The following is a 25,676-nucleotide window of genomic DNA, read 5'->3' on the forward strand; positions in this document are numbered from 1 at the left end:
CATTGCAATATTTGCAGAATATCTGTTTTGTTTTTACTAACACCACTACATATTTCTGTTGATGGCTTAGGGTTACTATTTAAATCAGTGACTGAAGCAAATTAATACCTTTATTTCCTTTCCTGGAAAATTTAAAGAGATATTTAACATTCTTTGTAAGGTTTGAATTTAAAACTCAATCATTTCTCATTTAAGCAACTCCTATAGTTTTGATTCCAATGGAAAACTATAAAAGATACAAGATTATGGACAAAAGCAAAATAAATGCATATTTAAATGCCACACTCTTCTCCAGGATTATATACAATTATCAGTATACTGAATAGTCTAATATTTACAGCAGCATGCTGCAAGTAATTTTGTCAGATGGTTACGGCTATAAATTCCATTATAACAGGAATTACATATCTCTTTGTATTAATAGTTTCATAGCATACAAGTTTGACATGCATGACTTTCAGGTAAGTGTACTTCTCTTAATTCTAAATGATAAATTGGCTCTATAGAACTTATAAATCACAGACATTTCACATCTGAAGGGGAAAAAGTGCAAGTACTGCACTTCAAAACTGCTCCATCATCTTTAATCCTTTATTACATGCTCTTCCTATAACCTTCTAAAATGACTTCGGAGATTTCTAATATTCTCTTATTTCCTAGTTTTCCTGTTAAACATTCTAAATAAATATTTTATACTTTATCAAAATCAACAGAAGAATAATATTAAACTTTATAGGCCTTTACTCTCACTATGGAATAAAGGAGCAGACAGGTTGAAGGGGGGGGGAAGAGGGCAAAGACCTTAAAATGTAAAATAAATTTAAATGGAAACAAAAAAAAAATCTGCAGTAGCAACAACTGAAAGTAAAAGTAACCAGCCTGCCTCTAGCTACTATAAATAAAGGAGGGCTATATATATTCAATACAGTTATGTTGAGTTCTACTAAAAGAGCATCCTGCCCTTAGAAATTGCATTTGAGACCTCGTAATAGAGAATCCAATCTCACATGGTACTATTTTACATTAATTTCTTCAAGTGCCAGTGGTAAAGAGTAGGAAAAACTCCATAGCAGTGGAGTTTAAACAGTTAGGCAGAAATATCAGAAATAATAATGCCCTTTCTATTGGAAAGTTTCCTTTTAGCTCCCTGCTGACAGAGGCCATCTGTATTCATAAATAAGGTTCAGTGTAACAACTTTACATGAAAGAAATACTTTGGAGAAGGAAAGCATCTCCCTGCCCCCTTTTTTTAAAGATGTCTTTTCTTAATCATTCTAAATTAACATATGGTCAACGTACACAGGTTTATATCAATTAAGAGTTGAAGTGTTCAAAATGTTGTTCATCAGAGAACTAAGTTTCTTGTTACTATGAGATGTAATTTAATATTTGCACTATAGCTGCACAAAAGACAATGCACATATTGAGTTTCACCATTAGTTACTGCAGGCCAGACACAGTCTTTCTATGTATAAACTATCAAAGCACCACTAAACTTAAACTGAAATGTTAAACGCAGCAACTTGGATGTCTTTAATCAACATCTGCTGAACAGTTTAGATTTTCAATAGCAGCAAAGGTAACACAGCAATGCTTTTATATAAATGTCTGAATAGGAAATAGAAATAATCTGAAGTAGTTCTGTGTTTAAGATAGTTTGCTTTTGCTAAGAAAAAAAGTCTTTCCTTTAAAAAAAAAAAAAAAGAGCATTGAATTTTCTGTAGCCCCTACCTCCTAAACCCCAGCAGGCTCACATGCATAACACAGCCTCATTCTAATGTAATCAACTAGAAGAAAACAGAGAAATAACTTTACAGTAGATCTATGGCACCGAAATACTTTTTCCCCACCCAGTTTTTCATTAGGCTATTGATGCTTGGGATTTACTAATTGATGTAGCCATCCTTATTCATTTGGCTTTCTTCATTGTTTTTATTTATTGTAAAGGCCTCAGTGAAAGAATCCATAAAGAAAACTCATTGTTTCTTCAGCAATTATGGGAAAATTCATTGTAATACCCTGAAGATGCATTTGGAGGTCATCTGCTATTACAATGTCAACAACACTGACCTTGTACTATATTAAAACTGGTAACATCTTTAAAATATTTTTTTCTCTAATGTATATTTCTTTGCTTTTTGTGCCAGATAGTTAAAAGTTTATCTGCAAGAATTACACAGGACAGTGAGAAGGTTCAGCAACTGCCAGATGTAATTGTCTCTCCCACAGTGCTAAGCCCTTGTCGCTTCATGTTCATTTCTGTTACAACCTGAAATGTATGTGCCTCACCATGGTGGAGTTTGAGAAACATTAGATAAAACCTTCAGAGTAGTGGTGAGTTACGAGTTTTGAGTTAAGAATACTTTGAAGTCCTTTAGAGATGATGGCTATATCAAAAGATATTACTCAGACTGACTGCTTTATCTCTGTAGTTCTCCAAGCATTAGGTTTACAACAGAACTTAGTTTTTGTTAGACTTTCTCCTCAAGGTGTCCTTAGCTTTAACTGTTAAATTCTTTTCAGAATCTTGAGCACTGCTTGACAGTGAAACTAAAATATTCTGACAATACTTCCATTTTCACTGTCTTCCATTCAGAAGATGATAGATACCGCTAATGGTTGAACTTTTTGAATGACTGAAGGCTAGCTCGATGCTAAGAAACTGCCAGAGGAGAGCTTATTCCATAACTAAGCATGTGTAGAGACACCACTTTCTACTTTTATTTCAGCACTAGTACAAGAAGTTAATCAGGTAGTCTGAGAGTGTTAATGAGGTATTCTGTAATTAGTGTATCAAAACTTAACCAAACGCAAGAAAATCTTCTTTTCTGTTCCCCTGCTGCTTTGTGGTTTCAAAAGGGCTTTATTAAATAGGTTTTGCAGCATAACACAGCACATCACTGCCCACCTTAGATCCCCTCCCCTAACAAAAACCTGATTTAGCCTTTATTGATAAGTATGTTCTGCAGCATGAATTGTAGCAGAGGTCTCAATAAGAAGACAACATGTTTGTGATCATCAAATACTGCTGTCAGCATTACAGTATGCCCAAAGGAGGCGAGATGCTCCTGCCTTGCCAACAGGAGGAAATTCACAGGCATATGACTTGGTTCATTTTGCACCCCACCTGTAGCTAGCTGTCAATGAAGTGGCTCTTCTTCTTACTGAGAGTTCAAGTGGGACTTGTAGAAAATACATTTCCCCTACACACAAATTAACAATTAAAGAGTGCTAACAGCAACAATTGCTGAGTATCTAAAACATCATGCAAAAAAATCATGTTTTGTAAGTCTAATACAACTTACATGACTAGCTCCCATGGATAGCTTACAGGAATGACCTTCTTTGCAACGGAATTAGCAAACTCCTGTTTTCTATTACCTTCCTATATAGTCTAGATTCTACACTTTGAAGTTCTTCACATTTGTTCAGCTGCTTACTATCACATCCACCTCCTGACATGTAAAAAAGTCCAAAACTCTCAAAAGTCATGGTTATTTTTTTTAATAAACATTCAAATCAAACTATTTATGGCTCCCATGACAGCCACAACAAAAATCCAGACTTAACCATAGATTAAGATTTGGGGAGAGGTCACAGCAGGTATTTCACTCAAATTTAAAATGTGCTTTTACGTACTCTCAATCCTGGGTATCAAGCAGCTGCTTTAAGACAAATAGTGTCCAAAGTCACACAGACCTTTAGCAGCTTCTCACCCTCACTCAATATCAGCAGCAGGCACAACAGAGAGCAATGTCTAAAAGTTCCCATGGTGGACAGTCATTTTGCCATGGGCTTAAACACAGAGCAACAAACGACTCTCTGCAAACCTGGGGACATGAATGGCTATTTCTGCTGTCAAATCGAGGCATCTCTTAGGCAATAAATATAGTGGGACTGATTTTTCTCCCAGATAAGTAAGGGTTTACATTGGCATAATTACCTTTAGTAAATTTACTGCAGATTTATTCCTAAGTGAATGGCAAATAGGCCCAATATTTCTTTCATATATAAAAGATTATGCAATGTTATGCCATTTTTCTTTTTACTTTCCAAGAACCGCTATACTCAATTCTCTTTATTTCACTTTGATCTTAGCTCGGTCCCTGGCTAGGCGTTAAAAATTGAAGTCAGGTGTGCTAGAAGGAAGTCAATTAGATTCAGATTCCATTCTAAATTTGGATTTATTCTACTCATAGTCAAACATACCACTGCTGATTCTACCACCAAGAAATACATACTACTTGGCAACAAGAAAATTATCAAAGCAATCTGACCAAATTGGCACCACTAGCTCTGGCTACATCTGGTAACAATAATAGGAAGGGAAAAGTATGAAGATAACGATTCTCATTTATTGTTACCGTTAAACTTATCTGCATGCATACTCTTAAGTCTTTGAACTTCATGCCTTTATAAAGCCAATAAGAGCTCTACTCAAAGGTGAGGGGTGATGCTTTTCCAAAAGTGATAAAATATCCAATTTACTAAGGCATTAGAGTCACTAGTCACAGACTGCTCAGACAGACAGCAATGGAATACCACCAGGAAAGCATGACTGTCAACATCAAGGAGCTCTAGCGATGCATAAATTAAGGTGTTTGATTCTATGCCAACAGAATAAAATGTAATATACTAAAAACCTGGTAAAAACCAACTGCTAATGCACAAGTCTACTTTTGTATTTATTAGGAAATGTTTCTTTTTATTTCCAGCTATAACAAACTGGGATATACTTTAGGTCAAGTTGAGGATCAACTCTAATTGCCTATCTTAGACAGGAGATTAAAAAAAGCAGTGGAATCTACTTTCTTATTTCAGAATTAGGTCAGGATTGTTTAACACATCAATAAATTACTCAGTCATCACATTGTCATAGTCTGATGCATGAAATATTTAGCAAACATTAATCTCTCAGTCCAAATAGGTTCAAAATCATATATAAAATGTTCTATTTCTGAATCACTCAAGATCATCTTCTCATGGATTTTACTGCACATAATTAAGAAGTTGATAAACTTATTTTCCCAGGAAGCATTTATCAAAATTATGCTTTGCAATTTTCTAACAATTCTTACTAAAATATCTTAGAAAGGGAAAACCCTGGTATTGTTATGATCACAGTAAGGATTACTAACAGAAACCTGGTAGGACATCACCTAAAACATATTAAAGAGCATTTTTGACAGTGTCCTGTAACCATGATGTAGAATTATACTATTTATTTAGATTCAAAATTTAGCACTGTGCTTTGCACATAAGCAATCTTAGCAAAATTAACTGAGTCTGAGTCTTAGTTTTAATAAACTCCAAACTAGCTGCACCATAAGTTGCTCCCACTATGTGGCATAAAGAAATAACATCTCCAGGACGCACAGTTCCCAACAGTTATGTTGAAGGTGACAACTTATATTTCACAAAGGAAGAAGAGGAGTTAAACATCCCTACCAATACTGGTGTCATCCACAGTTATGTCATGTAACAAAATGTATAAAATAAAACAACCGCTCCATTAGATAAAGTATTACTTGGCAACATATTCCCATCTTGCCACCTTATACATTCTGAAGCTAGAGCTATGCTTTTAACATACATTTATTCTACTGCAGAATATATCCAAAATGCAAACCTAATGCAGTGGATCTAAGTTTTGGAGCCTGATTCAGTGAGGCAGATTCAATTTGTTACTGGGAATCCCCATTTTCAATGTTTCTGTCAGTCACAAAAGGTAGGAAGCCACCCAATCTCTTTCCTCGCAGTATAACTAAGGTTGGAAATGACCTCGAGGATCATCAAGTCCAACCTATCAACACAGACCCCATGACTAGACCATGGCACCAAGTGCCACGTCCAATCCCCTCTTGAACACCTCCAGGGACGGTGACTCCACCACCTCCCTGGGCAGCCCATTCCAATGATGAATGACTCGCTCAGTGAAGAACTTTCTCCTCACCTCGAGTCTAAACTTCCCCTGGCGCATGGAGCTTGTGAGAGCTTTCAGGAAAAAGATTGGCATGTAAATATAGCATACACACCTCTTGGGTTTGCACAAAACTGCTTCATGGACTGCTTTTTGAAAGACCTGACTCTGTGTCATTTAAATGAGTTGTCAAGATTTCAGTGGTAAATGGCTGGCAGCTGATCTGTCATGTTGAGGCAGTTCGGAAATCGACTGCCACTCAAAGATGCAGTTCCAAGAGCAGTGAATCACATGAATGCATGCTCTCTTCTGAGTCAGCAGCTGAAAACTCAAAAACACCCCAACAAACCACCCAATCCCTCATGACATCAGGATACACCCCTAAAGTAAAATTAATCTCAATTACATTTATAAAACAATCCCTCATCATCCTTAATTCTGTTACATTTCTTGGAATACTATTCCACAGGAAAATACATTTCTTCTCTTAAGCAATTATGATTCTCCTTCAGTCTTTTTAGGACCTGTAAGTAGTCAAATTCCCTAAATAATTCCTTTGTGTTCTTCTGCACCTCCTGAATGTGACAAATTCTACTTTCCTTTTGCCCAGTCACACTATATACATTTTAGCTCTTTCACACTTCAAAGGAAATTTCCTCCAACTCTATTGAAAAGAAAATATTACTCTTCACACAGTCTAAAATTTCTAGTGTGTGAGTTCTCTGCTTTCTCAGAAAGAAATTTCAGGATCTTACTAAAAGATAACTTTGTTAATTAGTATTGACATTTCAGAGCTGAATGGCATCTTCCTTCCTTTCCACCTGCAGTGGTGTCACAGTAGCAGTATGAAACCCTTATGTAAGTAATTCATTAAGCTCAGCTCTGCTGTGCAAATGGCATACTGTTTTTAAGAGGATTTCTGTCACTACATATAACCCAAGCCTGGAAATTCACTTCTCTTCATTTGAGCTGTATGTGAAGAAACCTCTCAAAGCTAGCTAGCATAATTTGATCTATAATTATTTACATTATTTACACTTGAGCATTAACCTTAAAATTCTAAAAATGTCATCTACACATACCCATTTACTATTTCCCAAAAAGTGATGGTTTTTTATATCCCATTGATATAAACTGATTGCCTCCATTCTGCATATGTAACTATGTTTAGAAAGTTAGTAGTGTATTAGTTAATAACATATGTAGTAGTAGTATCATAGAATCATAGAATTATTTCAGTTGGAACAGACCTCTAAGATTGAGCCCAACCATCAACCTAACATCGTCATGGCCATTAAACCATGTCCCAACGTGCCATGTCCACACATTTCTTGAATGCCTCCTGGGAGAGTGCCTCCACCGCCTCCCTGGGCAACCTATTGCAATGCCTGACCACTCTTTCAGTGAAGAAATTTTTCCTAATATCCAATCTAAACCTCCCCTGATACAATTTCAGGACATTTCCTCACATTCTGTCACCTGATACTAGGGAGAAGCAACCAACTCCCATTTCAAACTCTTTTCAGATACTTGTAGAGAGCAATAAGGTCTCCCCTCAGCCTTCTCTTCTCCGGACTAAACAATCCCTGTTCCCTCAGCCACTTCTCATAAGACTCTATTGTGCTAAAAACACACAAGCATAAATATATGACAACTGTCCTTCAAAGCACTTATTTCAGCCTGTTTCTTGTCACAGGTAGTAAGTTTTTCATTTTCATTAACAATCTCTTATCCTACAAGCTCCCCAGTGAATGAAATGAGAATATCACTAAATTAAATGATAATATCATGCTCGTTTTTCCATGGTAGCAAGAAAGACAGACAAATTATTGCATGTAACTTTTATGATTTTTAAATGCAAGTAGGACATTCAAGCGTGCAAGCAGGTTCCCCTCTGTGTTCAGAGATGCATATTACTGGTACACGCCCCAAACTCATCTGACCAACTGCAGTTTGAACCCTGTATCATACATGTTGCTTTTTGTAACATTTGCTGACAAGTGTAGGCAATCCCAAAGAATAGGTGCATCTCACTCGAGAGAATAATTACTATAAACTAAGATATATTCACAGTTTCAGCTACTTACATTGAAGTCTACTGATGCTTCTGAATTCTCCTAAACACTTGGTACCAGACATCTCTACCCATTTCATAAATTTGTCAGCTGTCACTGGTAAAGATGTGACTTGCTTAGACATGATTATAATGAGCAGATCTCCAAATAACTTTAACACCAAGACTAGGCACAGTCAATATTTCTTTACTTACTTGAGGGACCATGATTTACAATATACCTCCTACTCAAAAATTAACACTTTTAGAGAACTGGAATTAGTTAAAGAGCTTTTCACATTTTGTAATCTCATGAAGCTTCACTTGAAAAACCCCTTGATATTCACCTATAGAAGTAGTTGCTTACTTTCAGATAGGTCTGTAAGCAGAAGTGTGCAATCCAACCATTCTCCTTTTGAAGTGTAGATTTGAACAAAAGCAGCAAGCATGTCATTGGGAATGGGAAAGAACAATGACATGCTGGGCTTCTAGATTCAGTGGGTAGAAAAAAAATATTGGAAGAGACATTAGATTCTATTACAGGCTGGAAAACTGAATAACGATCATGGATTTCAAGGTGCAAGGGTTACCTAAACTCATAGCTATCGCTTTAGGCTGCATGATCATGGGTTTAAGCTGGACAACCATTCAGGCTGGCTTCATTAAGCAAACCTATATTAAGCCACATATTTTCAGTGACCTTTTATAACCCATCAAAGCTTACAAGTTTAGTGTGTTACAAAGAATGGGGAAATTAAAGCAGCCAAAGGAAAGTCTTAATGACATTGTTCTCACTGTACAGGCCAAGAGCATCCAAACAGCTGCACTGCTTAAGCTTGAGTTCTTTCTGTATTTATTCAGAAATCTTCAATGTGTACCACATGAAAAGTTCAAGGGTCCCAATGTTGCATGCTATTGTACAGAATCATTGAAGATTCAGAAATGTAGTGGGATCAATAACACCAGCAGCCTAGATGAACACTTAGCTATATTTAGTTCAATCTTACCTTCAGGCTGCCTTATCTGAGTAACAGTACATGCTTGCAGAGCTGCAAGCATGAGCAGCCAACAAAGTATAATTTCCTATTTCATAGTGCACTGAACACTACATGCTTAAAGTGAGCATATATTATTGAAGGAAGTATTTCTTAATGTAATACACAAGCCACTGGTCACCACACCTGCATTGAAACATCAAAGCTTTCACATTACACCAGAATGACTCCTTAATTTTTTTTCCTTAACACCACTGACAATCTGTAGTCAGAACATTAGTGTGTTGACAGTGTAACTGATTAGTTCAGAATTTGTTGCCTCACTCCAGAAATACAACAGAACTGTCTTTTGGTAACTGCAAAACCACAGTTCACATCACAGTCTATTTGCAGTGTTCTGAATTTGACACAGTTAATAATAATGTCCTTCATCACACCAAATGACTAAAATATTAAAAAACCCAAATAAATAAAAAACCACCACAACATAAAGGCATTTTCTATCAGCAATGTCCTTGCATGTTCTACTTATTACAGACAAATGAAAGATACTGGTCTCTTTGACCTTCCTGAGCCATTCCGGATTCAGACATTTCAATTTCAATGGTGTTCTCAGCCAGAGGAATCAACCTCTGAAATCAATAAATAATACTGATGCAAATTTCTAAACATAAGAGTAGGACTCCTTTGTTTACACTAGGCTACTCCTAATCTGACTGTATGCAAGTTTTTTTTGTTTAGAAGACAGCTAACAGTAATGCATACAACACATTTTAATTTAACACAAACTGGATAATATCACCTAGTGTGCACAGTCCAGCCACTCCTAGTACAGATTCCAATTATTACATGAGAGCTGAGACTTTATGACATTTCCTACAAATGCTAATTAGCTGGTAAGTTAGGCCTTCAGTCATGTAGCACTTCATCAATTACAAAGCTTAAACTATTAAAGATGGAAACTGTAACATTTTACATGAAAAGTTATGTTGCAAGTCAAAGTAGAATATTATATTAGCCCCCTTTACATGGTGTTCTTTTATAATAGTCCCCACAAAAGAATTTCCACCAGCTGTTGTCCTAATATGATCCAGGTCTACATCCTCTACACTGTTCTTGTCTTAACAGCTACTGTTTTCAACACCAAGACTCATACTTCAGTGTATGTGATTGGTTTTTACAGTACTAGAGATTCCTAGGGAACAAAATGCAACAGCTACAGCCACTGTACAAAAGAAAAAAAACTGGGGAGCAAAAAAGACATGAAAGAATCATCATCCAGTTCAGCACTTCTGCCTTTCAGACTAAAACCTGGCCATATTCATAGAACTCGCACATTCTGGTAAGAAATACATAAAGATTTCTGAGTCTGCCCCTCTGCATGCTAAACTGACAGATATGAGGTGTAAGCCTAGCTTTGCCAGGTTAAACAAGGCTATTAAAACAGCATACCCAACTTTACTGGCACTAAAATGGAACAGTGGTGCCAAAGATTCTAAAATAAAGAAATATTAAGTAATATTGCACCTCTGACATAGACATAAGTTTATTATTACTCCATGCCAATCTACCTTGATCCAAATCCTCTAAAAGCACGCTGTTCCAGTGCTGGGCCTCCCTTAAGCCTGCAAATTATACCAAATAGTGTAGTGGATTTTCAATTCAGTCAAAAATTACTCCAAAACCACTGCATAAAAGGACAATGCATCATTAATTCACTGTCTAGCCCATTACTTTTTTCTGCAACATGTTGCTTTGTGTGTATTCCAATGCCATCCTGTGGGAGTCATTTTGTAGCCAATGTTTCTGTTTCTTCCACACCTTTGGTAGAGAGCACTCTTCAGAACTTGTCCTGGTCTCCAAGTAAAACAGCTACCCAGAAAGAAGAAACAGCTTCTACCTTGAATGGGAGCTTTTCTGGTTTTGGTTTGGTATGCCTTGTATTTTCCAACATTGTAGATAACAGGAATGTAGACAAGACAAAGAATATACAATGAGAAATTGCTGCTTTCCAGGTTACATATCCCTTCCTACTCAGTCTCAGGTATGACTTGCAGAAATATTTTTAAGCACTACATACAAATTTTTCCTTCTTCAATTACTACTACTATTTTAGGATGAGTGAAATACTTCAGACTGTGTGGAGACAGATGTAGTAACCTGCATTGCATCAATAAATTAAGACACTAAAATAATTGGTTATTCACAAGTCCTCGTAACAAAAATAAGTAAAATGCACATATATAAAGTTTGGCCCTGAATTAAAAAGTAAAAAAGAAAGAAAATAGAGAAATATGTTAAAATGTTACAGTCTGAAGAATTTAATGCTTACAGATAACTTACAAATAAAAACTAGAAGAAATTCCTTCACTTTCAGAAGTGTTTACATAAAAGTAAAATAGCAACCAGGGCAACATCATGAAAGAAGATCTGTAAAAGCAGGACAACCCAATAGAGTGCCCAGGAATTTTTTCACTTCCTAAGTCCATATGAAATGATCCATGTTGCTTTTCACCCAACTAATTTAGTTCTAGATGCTCAACGTACAAATGGCTGGATGCCATCACCTGAAGTGAAAATAATAATGGAAGAAGTTGCCAAAATGTCAATAAGAATAGATGAGCAAAAACTGCAGGAATACAAGAAACATGTGCAATCCAGCAAGGAGCAAAGCATAATTAGAATAAAGGCATAATTAGATTCAAGTAAAGGACAACATTACTGCAACTGATACATACAACTGAATGAACAATCTGCTGTGGTCAAAAAGGAGATGTGCTCCCTTTCCCTTCGACAGTACGTAAGGACTCTAGGAGGTGTAAATGTCCTGGGACATACAACTTTATGTAGTGAGGACAAAATTATCTAGAACAGAAAGGCACTAATGCCAGGAAAACTTCTTGGAAAAGAGAAGCTAGACACTGAATATCTTTTCTTTTACATGCAAGTATCATGGACCAGAGATGAGATTGTATCTACTGCCAAGGATGCTAGGGTCCTCAAAGAAACTAAGCATGAGAAGTCATGATTTAACATGCACTGCCAAAATGAAGGTGAACACTTGAGTTAAGTAGATTATTAATTTTCCAGATTAATTTCAAAGCCTGGATTTCCATTGGTCACATACTTCTCTACTTCAGACCTGTACACCAGACATATGGGAAGTAAACAGTGAAAGCATCTAGACTATGATACTTCAGGATTTATTTAAATAACAGAGCTAAGTGGAGCATGATGATATTTCAATCACATTTTTTTCTCTAGTCAGTCTGTGTGTAAATTTAACTCCAAACATACTGGAAGCAAGGCAAGAGCAAAACAATGATCCAAAGCTGAAAATGTGACCTAAGGGTAATTTTTAAAATAGATTTTCCAAATACATCTTTTCCTACAAACAAAATAAAACTCAAATGGTCATCTTATATTTGCATTTTAGCCACGCTAACAGCTACATATTAAGATGTGGTTATTTTAAATTGCTTCAGAGAAGCAAATCTATGTATAATATTTCATGATAAAATAAATTGTTCATTTATAAGTAATCACTATAATTCAGTCTTCTCTAAGTAAACCTAGTATTTTGACTATAGGAAAAAAACAACCCACCAAAACCCCAGCAAACTTCAGAAGGTTCCTGATTAAGCATTTTACAAGAATAAAAACCTCAAAAGAAAAAAAAAAAAAAAATAGGTGCTCCTTTTATTTTTCAAGAATCAACCTATCACTACCTCCAATTTTTCACCTAGTAGTTAGCAGGATTAGTCACATTGTATACTAGAGCTCAAAGATAGAACATGTGTTTACTCTCTGATTTAGTGAGGACAGATCATGCAGTTTGACAGAGATTATTTTCATTGCAAAAGAGGCGAGACCATCTGCAAGCCCTAATAAAATAGCCATGATGTATTAAAACCAGAAAAACACTGTGCTGCATATTCCTGAGCACATGGCCATGACAGTGCTGACAGTTCTGCGATGATTTCTATTCATTGCATAATTTTAATTGATGAACACGTGTTACTTCTACTGATCTATTTCTTCAAGCTCTCAGTACAAAACATAAGAAAAGATGCATTCTTTTCTTCAAAATTCTCAACTTATATCCATAACTAATTAGCATTCATCACAGGATAAAACACTTGAAGTTTGCTACCTTTACAGCATCAGTATTGCTAATAAGGCAAATATTCAAAAATAAGATTAAGTAGATGAGTACCTATATTCCAGTTTTTACAGGCTTTATTTCTTGGGCCTGAAAAAAAAGCTGTCATCTCAGCTTCTGGAAAATAAGGACCTGGCTTTTAATAGCTTGTATTTGACCAACTGCAGACAGAAACACAGCTAGACCATGTGAATGCTATATGAATCCTGGAGGAAATCTACAGTAACATGAACCACCTACATAATAATAGAGAGCAAAGAGTGGCTGTAAAAGGAGGGAAGAGGTAATAATAAAATATATTTGATGCCAGGAATTTTCCTCCATTTATCTGTCTGCTCACAAGTGCATCTATATAGGATAGTGATACACAGAACATACCTGCTAATGTAAATATTTTTGTGAGTGTGAGGAAAAGATAATGTAAATAAATACTCCTATATGCAGAACCCTTGTATAGCTGCCTTTCCACAAAATTCCCTCCCCATTCCTCTGGGTGGAAACTATAATGATTAAATCCAACTTCCAAAGAGACTAAATGCAGTTAGTTACATTTGTGGAAAATTAGAAATAAGACTAAGCTGTTTGGAGAGAGCCTCCCTTCTTAATGTCTTTAGCTCACAGGGTAATCAAATAATTGACTTAACTTGGATTCCTTCTTCACTCCTCCTCTCCCCTAAAGTCTTTAAGCAAAAAAAAAAAGTAACTTGATCTTTTAGCAGTTCCACACATTTTATTTACATTATAGAGACAAAGCAATCATTGGTGTTAGTAAGGACAATGGAATCCCTCCTACTGAGGAATAATGTGTCAGAATTTTTAGGAATTTCATTTAACTCCAGTAATTTTGTTGAAACTGCAGCACCTTATATATGATTTAAATAAGATACAATATTCTGGAAAGGATCCCATGGAAAACAGTAGTACATATTTTATGTTAGAGAACTACATATCTATTATAGACTTGCTCCTTGCATGTTTTTTTTTAATATACTAAAAGCAATATACCATAAGAAATGTATTTGTTTCCTTTAAACGTGCCTCAAAAGTTTTATGACATACTGACATACTCTTTCATCAGTGATCTTACCTTTTTCTGAAGGACATTTATTTTTCTCTCTTTTACTTCCAACATGTCTTTCATATCTCGAATCTCTCCAGCGAGGGTTCCTTTCTCTTCTGTGAGGTCTTGAAGTTGTTTTGTTTTTTTGTTTAGAAAGGTTTCTTTCTCTTCCAGTCGCAACCGCAAGGCATCAACCTACAGCAAGTAAATCAAACATATTTAGGTTCCAGCAAAGATCATTAGCTTTGGTATCTAATTGCCTTTTTCTATTTTTGTGACTTAGGAAATAGGTTTTTTTCTATGTAGATTTTCCAACTTTATCTTGGACTAAGTGTCTCTTTTACTTATTAATATGTAATAAAAAAATGAAAGCATTTTTAGTACCAAAGCATCAATAGAAAAAGTACCATAGACAAAACATGAAATAGCATTAAATCTGTCCTATGTTGGCATATGCATAAAGAACTAAAAAAAAAAAACCAAATCATCTTGACCTATTAAATATGTGAAATTAAGTACATGATACAGGACAGTTTTCAATTTGCCCATTAAAGCTATGAAGAGACCCATCAGTCATCACAGTCAATACACAGTTTTGGGTACAGTTCAGTAATCTCAAAATAGATTATTTAACATCCATGGCAAGTAGGGAAAAAAAAAGAGGTTCTTCCCTTTTTTCCAGTGTATATCATATAAGCCCCTTAACAAATGGGCCTTATTGTACTCTTCCATAGTAAACACAAATCCATCAACCAAAACAAGGGATATTCCAAGGATCTTACTAAGTAGAAATGAAGAACTTCAAATTGCTCTACATGACATAACTTTTGGGTTTTTTTCGCTTTAGAAGTGCTAAATAATAAATCTAATTTTAAAATCCTTGGATTCTAACAGTCCAGACAGTGTATGTAGCCTTAATTTTCTCATTACTTGGTATATAAATGCTCAAACACTGTTTTATTGTTCTCTTAACACAGTTCAAACAGTTTTCAAATTACATTCAGGCAAATATCTGCTGGTTGTCTGGAAAAAAAATCCAGGTATCAGTTGACACTGGTTGTTATAACCTTAGGTTCTAATCAAAGCATTTAGAAATAAAGAGGAAAAACAGGTCACACGCTCCCATAATAAGAGGACAAGGGTGGAAAAAGCAGTAGCTATGTTCAAGGACAGCAGAATAAATATTATTATCCAAAAAGAGAAAAACATTTGCTGAAGCAAGGAACAAAATGGCAAGAAAAAGGAAAATTTAAGACAGGGTACCTGTTCAAGAAAATGGAGGAGGGAACTGCCTCTTCAGGGAGGAAAATCACAAAACAGGAAAACATGCACAATGTGACAGGCATGGCAACAGCAGTAGGCACATGCACATGGATCCAGGTCAAAACCCACAAAAAAAGAGTCATATGGGGGGAAGCAATAAAGAGCTAAACATAAAAGCAACTTTTTTGGAAGCAGTTTTAAGAATCCTACCTCACTGCTTCAAATTCCTAGTACTTTAATAATACCTTTCTATATATGTACTGTCTAGAATAATTACCACAAGGGGAAGCAGTGGGGAGAAGGAGAAAACCCCTCTGGACAGCCAGGACTCAGCTGCCAGCCGAGTCAACGCCAGGAGAGCTAGACTGAATAAACAAAGAACTGTGAAGGGGGGAGGGAGGAGGAAAAACAAAACAAAAATAAAGCCCACACCAACCCAAACCCCACAAAACCAGAAAATAAACTGAATTAGAATGTATATCTGTAGTTTGAAATGTTTATCAATTTCCTTGTCTGATGTAAAAATTTTCAGGGCGGGAGGGAGGTTGAGGGGCTGAATTTAATTCACCAAAGAACTACCCATCATGTAAATTTAATTCTTAATACCTTTGGTATTTTTGTAATAAAATTGTAGACATCTCAATTCACTAAAGCAAAAGAACATGTTTGGGTTTAACCACCAGTACTTCAACAGTTACACCTTGCATGCATTGATCCCTTCATTGAGCACATTCACTAAATCATACATGTTTCCACATCCCGGTTCAGAAATACAGTTACAAATTAATCACTGAGCAGCTTACAGGCAACAAAGCATAGAATACTGGGTGGGGATATATCAAGCCTCATATTATTGAAGGCTAACTTGTAAACAAAGTAATACATGAAAATACAGTATATACCCATGAAATTTTGTCAGCCTCATATTATTGAAGGCTAACTTGTAAACAAAGTAATACATGAAAATACAGTATAGACCCATGAAATTTTGTCAGCAATTTTAGACATCCTAAGAGATCAACAAAGCCAACCCACTGCTGTTAGTGTTAAGTGTTACGGATTCAATTCTGCATTCCTTGTGCTGTCTCAAACTCCCAAATTCAAGCCTGGGGTACAGCAGTCAAGTATTTTATTCCTAGAGAAATATTTCAGTTTTTCAGAAGGCTGGTTAACACACTGAAATGGAGAGTCCAGAAGAGGAGGTACTAAAAATACTGCTATAGACCTACTTCTACATTTGCCCTTCCGCTCCACCTAAACCAAGAAAGACACTCTGTAGTGCAGAAAGCACTCAGAGGTGGCAGCATGGGCATGGAGAACCTTTGCAAGGTTTTCAAGCCATTAGAATGACATTATAATACCATGAAACATAGAGAACTAAGAAAAAGAGAGTGCGATTTGTTATTGCAAAGGTAGGTTTCCTTGAATAGAGGCCATTTTTTCTGACACTGTTTTCTTCTACAGCACTGAAACCATGAGGTGTTCACATTAAGTGGACTCACACAAGCTTGTTTTGGCTTCAAGAGATGCCTTTGAGAAGCCAAGGCTTAGCTTGAAAATGTACGATGTGGAACTCCAGAATAATTCTCCACCTACAAGACTGCTGCGGGAAGACAGATTCACTAATCCAAATTTCAAACATAAATGTATGAAAATGAAGAACAAGGCTTTAAAGTTTACATTGCATCCAAATCCATAAAGGTTATTCATAATAAAAAGCTTGATGGGATGTTATTTTAAGCACACGATTAGTAAAGCACAAAACAATCAGCAAATCTAATTTATTTTTATTTCTATTCTAAGTTTTGCAATGCCAAGTTTATTCAAAGCAAAAGTCTTTGCAAAGCCATTTTAAAACTTGGTTTGGGAGCAATTTAGATGATCTATTGGATCTCAAAATGCATGTTCTTCCTGCTCTTAAAATGGCTCATTGGTTTTCTATACACTGGAAAACAGATTTATATTCCACTAGATTTATTTTAAAACTTTTTTTTTTTCACATTATTACAGTAATAGGATCTTGTAGTTTGTAAGCAATATGCAGTAAGAGATTCAAAGATTACTTTTTTAGTTAGAAAACAAGAAATTGTAGTAGCAGCAGCAAACTTCCAGACTTCTTTTGAGAAACATAAAAGACTTCATCTGAAACTCATTACCACATCTTCTTTATACTTAATCACTTATTTGTTTCATGTCTGAAAGCAATCCCTTAAGTCAAATCACAAAACTCTCTGTTGGGCTTTTAAACTGCAGCTGAGAAGCTCATCATAACATAGGAGTGGAAGCTCCTCAAAGGGACTCACTGTAGTCAGGCACTGCAACTCTTTCCAACTGCCACTAGACAGAAGCTTAATGCTTGAAGCCAACGGGAGTTGGGTGATTACACTCACTGATAAACCAAGCACTGATACCATTCCCTAATGACTGGGATAACACAGTAGCTTACAGATGTGCTGATACAGTTCTGTTCTGCTTGGCTGAACCAAGCAGTTTTTCATTCAATAGTCTTCTCTCCCAGTTCCCACCCTAAGAGCTGAGCAGACAATCCTCACTCTTCATTAATTTCTTCCCCCACACCCTGTCATCACAGCTCACTAGATTCAACTCAGGACTGAGGATTGTAGGCATTAAAACTCAGGAGCACAAGAAGGGTTGAGAGGATGAGTACATGGCATTGAAATCCAAGCCTGTGAGGGCCAGCCTATGTGGGAAAGGATTGCAGGGCCCTGTCCACTCCAGTTTCTCAGTACTTCAGTCCTGCCCTCAAACAGCTGTTAATTACAGAGAATCACAAGACTGCATTTCTGCATTTCCTTCCACCATTAGCCAGCTTGCAAAGTGACTAATGTATTATTTCTATTCCTTGAACAAAGACAAAAATTCAACTAAGAGATGCTGCATGATGATTTTCTTTCACACCAGAGACAGACACATGTGAAAGTCCACAGCAAAGCCACAATCTCCATCTTTCCTTCCACTAGTTAGGGTTCAGGTCATGCACACACACAAAAACCCAACAAAAACACCCTTTTAGTTAGCACAAGGTTACTACCTTGACTGTGAAAAAAAAAAGTATCAGACACTTAGTATTTCCAAGTTGTTTGAATTGACTGCATAACCAGAAACAAGATTGTTTTCTTGTTAATGTCATAAATAGGTTACTCCACTTGCCTTCATGTAAATAGTTGACACTTTAGATCAATTCTTTCTGCTCCATGGTAACATTTTAACATTTTTATTAATAAACACTCATGTGTTTTAAGTCAATTTCATTCTTCCCTAAGAAGTTGCACATGGACTGAAAATCTGACTACAACTTCTGCCTAGAACCCCAGTTCCCACAAAAGATTTTCTCATGTTTCATTTGAGAATTCACTTTTAGCGTTGGGAGCTTTAAATAAAATCTTTAAAGCATAACTGAAGTACAACTTCAATTATACTGTGAAAAAAATTCCAAGATTTTCAAAAGCCAAAGGGTACCAATCCTAGCAGTCCTACTTTACATAAGGACAAAGCACTGAGAAGGAAAGAGTATGGTATGTCCAAGCACATGTGTAGGTGGCAGATCCTCTGTTCCCATCCTTGCACCTCCTAGTCCAACTCCTCCCTCTCCAGGAGGACAGTGGTTTTGCCTGCCCTAAAGCCAACAAAGCCTCCCTTGCTGCTGCCAGAGATAGATAGGAAACATAGGCTTAACACCACATGTTATCTGTCAGGGACTCTGAAACTTCCATAATAGCCCATGAGGTAATCAAGTCACAGCAAATCCAGTGCCATGCTTAGAAGGTTAAACTATCCTTTCCCAATGAATCATAGGTAAGCAAATGCTGACTGTTCTAGCTAGAATTTGAGTTCCACACAATTACAAGGAAATTCCTTCTTCAAGAAATTTCACCTTTCTGATGAAACAGAAGTGTCCAGTTCTGGGCCCCTCAGTTTAGGAAGGAGGTTGACTTGCTGGAACGAGTCCAGAGAAGGGCAACGAAGTTGATGAGGGGCTTGGAACACAAGCCCTATGAGGAGAGACTGAGGGAGCTGGGGCTGCTTAGCCTGGAGAGGAGGAGACTAAGGGGTGACCTTATTGCTCTCTACAACTACCTGAAGGGGGGTTGTAAACAGGCAGAGGTTGGTCTCTTCTCCCAGGCAGCCAGCACCAGAACAAGAGGACACAGTCTCAGGCTGCGCCAGGGGAAGTTCAGGCTGGAGGTCAGGAGGAAGTTTTACACAGAGAGAGTGATTGCCCATTGGAATGGACTGCCCGGGGAGGTGGTGGAGTTGCCGTCACTGGAGGTGTTCAGGAGGAGACTTGACAGGGTGCTTGGTTACATGGGTTAGTTGATTAGGTGGTGTTGGATGATAGGTTGGACGCGATGATCTTGAAGGTCTCTTCCAACCTGGTTTATTCTATTCTATTCTAAATTGTTCTTAAATATGATGAGAGGAAGCTAATGACCTGGGTTACTGACATAGCATTTTCCACATTTCATTCTGCACCATGGAAATTCAAACTAATCTTTTGCAAATCTCATGTTTTCCTATTCTTTTATAAGACAATATCTTATTTGACACTCCTTTATTTATTTCCCTTTGTGCAGGCATATTTAACCATAATATACTACAATTAAAACCAAGCCTATGAGGAAACTCAGACCAACATCTTAAAGACCAGAAACAGATAGTATTTATAAAAGAGTATGGTTTTTAATCTGTGTCATCCTTTTCTCCGTGCAAGTACAGGAAACAGAATTATTTCTCCTTCCCCAGAAGCTTTTTATGTGGAGGTCAAATTAGGGTCCTGACACTGGGAAGAAGAGGAAAAAAAAAAAAAAAAGTTTGCCAAAGATATCTCTGTCTTATGTGGCAATGCCAGTGACGAGCAGTGTGAGCAATCTGCCAGTGTAGGCCTAGAGCCTGACGTGGTGGTAGGCCATGCTCAGCATAAGTGCAGAGCCAGCTAGCAGTGTAGCAAAACAGTGCTGTGCCTGCAGCATGTAACTAAAGCAGGACACTGGTAGCTACAAACATAGAAAGTTATCTTGGAACAGCAGGACATGCACCTGCATCAACCACCTTGCATGTCATTAGCAGTTGGACCAATAATCTATAATAGTGAGATGTGTGGGCACTCATAGGGAACCAATGAAGCTATGCCTACGAGGCTCTCCGAATTTATATAAGTTGTAGAAGTTCCCTTGATACGCAGTTCTACCTTTCCTTTCACTTCTTCTTCTTTGCTTTACTTTACTGTGCTATACTCTCACTATAGTCCTACAATACTGGAACAATAAAGGAACAATACTCAATCATATTGGTCAGCTGTATTGACTCCAATCTCTGTCATCTATATTCTTACATCTCCTCAATCTGTGGTCAGGTAACTTGAGACTGACACAGCAGAACACTTCAGTTCAAAAATGCACCTACATAATAAAACCTGGGTGTTTTGACAGAATAGGTGTAACATCACCCCAAACCAACAGACACAGCAAGCAGCTATTCCGAAATGAGTGATCTACGTGAGTTTTCAGAACGCTGAGCCTGTGCCAGTCTGGGAGAGTTAAGAGGCAACTCATACTTTGTGTGGTCTTAGTTGTACAGGTTTATTTTCTATTCATAGGAATTCAGCGTGAAGGCTTTCAAGAATCAGTCATGCCTGTCATTTTCTCCTTCCCTAAGTCCTTCTTTCAGCCTCTAGTAATCGTGAGCCAAGACTTTTACATTCTCATAATGCAAAAGAAAACTACCTCAGCCTGAACCATATGCGACCTTTTACTGTATGGTATCTGTCTGGTGCTAAGCATGTATGACATCATTTCATAAGTCAAACATGAACCTCCAGGTGGTGTAAAACCAAAACGTGGTTAAATCAGTTCCTCATCTCATAGAAGACAAGGAGCAAAATACACCACTGCATTTATAACCAAGATGAATTTTCCAGTATAAGAAATTATCTCTTCCCTGAAAGCGGTACTGTGAAATCATATTTCACAAAAATAATGGAACAATGAAGTATCCTAAATGAAGCGTGCCAGTATAGTAGGTGAAATGCTTGCCATTTTGTTGCTCTTCCTTTCACATTAATGGCATTTTAAATATAATCAGATATATACTTTTATATTTGAAAGGATAAGGATTTCTGGTACACACAAGCCCTTTCTTTGGCTTTTCATCCAGCACTATGCAATTTTCAAGAGTCTTTGACTTGTATTTCCCAAGCTTTGGTGGTACATTTACTAGCAAAACTTGGCAATATAAAGACTACCCTTATTTTCCAGGAAAATGTAGCAAAAGGAGATCTGATGGCTAACACAAAGTATTTCAAAGACCTCTGTTGAAGTAAATTGCTCTTTAATTTCTAAATGTCTAACTTCTTTTTCGTCAGCAACTACTTATTTCAACAACTTAATGCAATAAACTCTGTCACTTCCCCGGAAATATGCAACACCACAGGAACTTCACAACTGGGTTATACTTTACAAAGAAAAGTTCATGTAAATGGCAAAATTTGCCAAATTCAAAGTCAAATGTTATTAATTTTCATGCCATCACACTGCTCATCACCACCTCCAATAGTGATGTCTGTTTCTTGAAGTTCCTTACTGTTGACATATATATATATATCATTTATGAAAGTGGGTTTAGTGTTATGGAGCTCCATGAGAAAGTGAAACACAAAGCAGCACTACAGTGTTTCACTGTTAAGAAATATTTGGTTTACCATCATAAATAAATACATGTAAGCAAAGATTTGGATGTAAAGTTTTTTAAAATAACTCTGAGTTTATTAGTCAAGCATTAATATTGCAGCTGGAGTAAAGGAACACAAACTGTAACCCACTGTCAACCTCCTTCCTAATCTCACCCCTGTTCCAGCACACACTGCAGTCAGTATTTGCCACTGGGTCTGAGAGTCAGGCCTCTTCATTTTTGTACTATCATTCTCTCCTTTCTTGATGACCACTTCAGGCTCCACAGGGCTGTTGGCACTTTTTTGTGACACTGTTTGCTCTCTTAGCATATCATGCAGCCATCTTTGCTGAGAGATCAAAACCCAGACTTTTACTGAAGATCTTACTGCCTATATTTATACAACTGTATGTATGTGAGGAAATGAGATACACAAAGTTTTGATTACAAAAGCTAATCTAAACCATGGGCAGTGGGAGGAGAAAAGCTGTCACTTCAGTTTTTTCTACAGAAGTACTGAGTAGTGAATATAGAGACCATATCCTAATACAGGCCTTTTTGTAGATATGAGAATTGAGTTGCAAGCACAGAAAGGATGCCATGTGCTTTCTTTAAATCTCCCAACTGCACTCTCTGGTTCAGAGCCTGTAAAAAAATCCACAACTATTCTAAAACACAATAAAATTACAACTATTTCCCCATTGTGTTCAACCCTCATTTTTCAATCTGATATGATAACCATGATTTTTTTTTTAAAGCAATAGCTGTACATGGTAATCCATAGTATAATATACTATAATATACTCCTTTCAAAAACATCTGATCTATGTAAAATCCAAAACACAATTTGCAGAACTCTGCTACATTCTGAAGCTGTAGACTCTTTAATTTCATACAATTAATATGCTTTAAATTCTTGTTCCAAATTGAACCATAAGTGAGTGAGCGAGCTTTTTCCCTTCTGAAGGAAAATTCCCCTTTCAAGCATTATTTCAACAACATTCCCACCCATATTACTCTTGGTATTAGGGATGTTCTGGTTTACATTTTAATTCAGCATGTTATTACAGAGCTGATTGTTAACAGGCTTTATATTCTTTAAAGGGTAGCCTATTGTACTGTCTTTCAAATACTTCACCACTTTAAGAACCAACTAAAAGAGAGGAGTTCAAAGCAGCTGATTACACTGTAGTCTAGGGGAACAGACAACAAGCAACATCAGATGATTTATAAATTTGGCTGTTCACATCAGGCAAACAAACTTGTACCATCTCACATCCAAAAAGATTCCAGTCCCACTCCCTGACGGCTAAGCCAGCCACCAACTCAAATAATCAGTCTTGAGTTATCTTCCATTCTTTTCTTTTGCACTAGTCCAGATCATGCTGTGTTTTAAAAGAGAAAATTGGTAACACAGTCAGGTCAAACTACACTAGAAAAGATTTTAGCTGATAGTTAAGATTTAAATGCTGTTTAACATCTTTGTCAGCAACATGGACAGTGGGACCAAGTGCAGACTCAGCAAGTCTGCCAACAACACCAAGCTATATGGCGCAGTCGACCTATTGGATGGAAGTGATGTCATCCAGAGATACTTTCACAGGCTTGAGAGGTGGGTGAATGTCAATCTCATGAAGCTTAACAAAGCTAAGTGCAAGGACCTGCACCTGTTTCAGGGAAATCCCAAGTACAAAGACAGGCTTTGTGGAGAATGAATAGAAAACAGTCCTGGGAAGGACTTGGGGGTGGTGGGTGATGAGAAGCAAACTGTGTGCTTGCAGCCCAGAAAACCAAGAAAATCCTAGGCTGCATCAAAAGAAGCGTGGCCAGTAGGTCAAGGGAGGCCATTATCCTACTCTACTCCATTCTTGTAAGAGACCCCACCTAGAGTACTGTGCCCAGATTTGAGCCCACACCAAAAGAATTACAGGGAATTGTTGGAGCAGATCCAGAAGATGACCACAACAGTTATCAGAGGGCTGGAGTGCACCTCTCTGATGAGAAAAGGCTGAAAGAGTTGTTGTTGTTCAGACTGGAGAGGAAAAAGCTCAAGGGAGACCCTATAGGAGCCTTCCAGTATTTGAAGGGGGGCTATAAGATAGCTGGGGAAGGCCTTTTTACAAAGGCATGTAGTGACATGACAAAGAGCAATGGCTTTAAACTGGAAGATGCAAAATTTAGATTAGAATCATAGAATCAATAAGGTTGAAAGAGACCTCAAAGATCATCCAGTTCAACCTGTCACCCAAGACCTCATGACTACAGTAGCCACTAGGAGGATATTCGTAGAATAGAATAGACCAGACGAGGTTGGAAAAGACCTTTGAGATCAAGTCCAACCCATCACCCAACACCATCTAATCAACTAAACCATGGCACCAAGTGCCTCATCCAGACCCTTCTTAAACACCTCCAATGATGATAACTCCACCAACTCCCTGGGCAGCACATTCCAATGGCAAATCACTGTGAAGAACTTCTTCCTAACACCCAGCCTAAACCTCCCCGGCACAGTTTTAGACTGTGTCCTCTTGTTCTGTTGGTGGTTGCCTGGGAGAAGAGACCAACCCCCACCTGGCTACAACCTCCCTTCAGGTCTCCTCTGAGCCTTCTTTTCTCCAGGCTGTGCAACCCCAGCTCCCTCAGCCCATCCTCATAGGGCTCGTGCTCCAAACCCCTCACCAGCTTTGCTGTCCTTCTCTGGACATGTTCCAGCAACTCAACTTCTTTCCTAAATTGAGGGGCCCAGAACTAGACGCAGGACTCAAGGTGTGGCCTGACCAGTGCTGAATACAGGGGCAGAATGACTTCCCTGCTCCTGCTGACCACACTGTTCTTGATACAGACCAAGATGCCATCAGAAGCCCCACAATCATGTGGTACGAAACAGGGGAGAGGCAGCACCCCATCTGTCCCCCCCATCCAGTTCCCAGCAACAAGAGGCATTCTCCACCAGGCCCTGCCCCACGCAGGGGTAAGGCACTGAGGGTGGTGAGGCATTGAAACAGATTGCCAGAGAAGTTGTGGAGGTTCCAATCCCAAAGTGTTCAAAGTCAGGCTGGAAGGGGCCTTTAGCAAACTGCCTTGTAGGAGGTGTCCCTGCAGGTCCCTTCCAGCCCAAACAATTCTGTAACTCCTTTTGGTATTTTGAAACTCATCCTAGCGTGAAGTTATATGCCACAGGGAGTTCTGATCATGTGTATCTTATCAATGCAGCCAGTTGCCTAAGAGTTGTTTATTTAAATTAATATCTTTGCTTTCTCCTACCGCTAAAATTAGGTAGTTTAAAGCAACTAGTCCAAAGTTTGGAATTTAATACTCAGTTCAGTTCCAGCAAATTTTGGGAAAACACATGGGAATTATAACATATGTGCTAATACTTGAAGTTTTTGTTGAGAAAACTTCCAACACTAACCTTACCTCATTGAACTTACGTCACTGAATTTTATGCTCACTATAAAACTACAGATGTCATAATATTTTTGAATTATTGCAAAAGGAAGTCAGTCCCTCCAGAGTCAATGTTATTTAGCAGC

General features: G+C 37.5%; 1 protein-coding gene across 16 annotated transcripts in view; it reads right to left on the reverse strand.

Annotated features, from left to right (window-relative positions):
• Window positions 1-25,676, reverse strand: part of ERC2 (ELKS/RAB6-interacting/CAST family member 2) — a 461,566-nt gene that overhangs the window by 295,320 nt on the left and 140,570 nt on the right. For all 16 annotated transcript variants that reach the window (XR_010990493.1, XM_068163671.1, XM_068163678.1 and 13 more), the window contains one exon: window positions 14,218-14,385. Coding sequence is in view for 15 of the 16 variants with exons in the window: in XM_068163671.1 (XP_068019772.1) it covers window positions 14,218-14,385 (168 nt within the window). In the remaining variant the exon portion in view is untranslated. The remainder of the gene's footprint in view (window positions 1-14,217; window positions 14,386-25,676) is intronic.

Source organism: Melanerpes formicivorus, unplaced genomic scaffold (genome assembly GCF_026170545.1).
Source record: "Melanerpes formicivorus ecotype bairdi unplaced genomic scaffold, bMelFor1.0.p_v2 SCAF_74, whole genome shotgun sequence".
Taxonomy (NCBI): domain Eukaryota; kingdom Metazoa; phylum Chordata; class Aves; order Piciformes; family Picidae; genus Melanerpes; species Melanerpes formicivorus.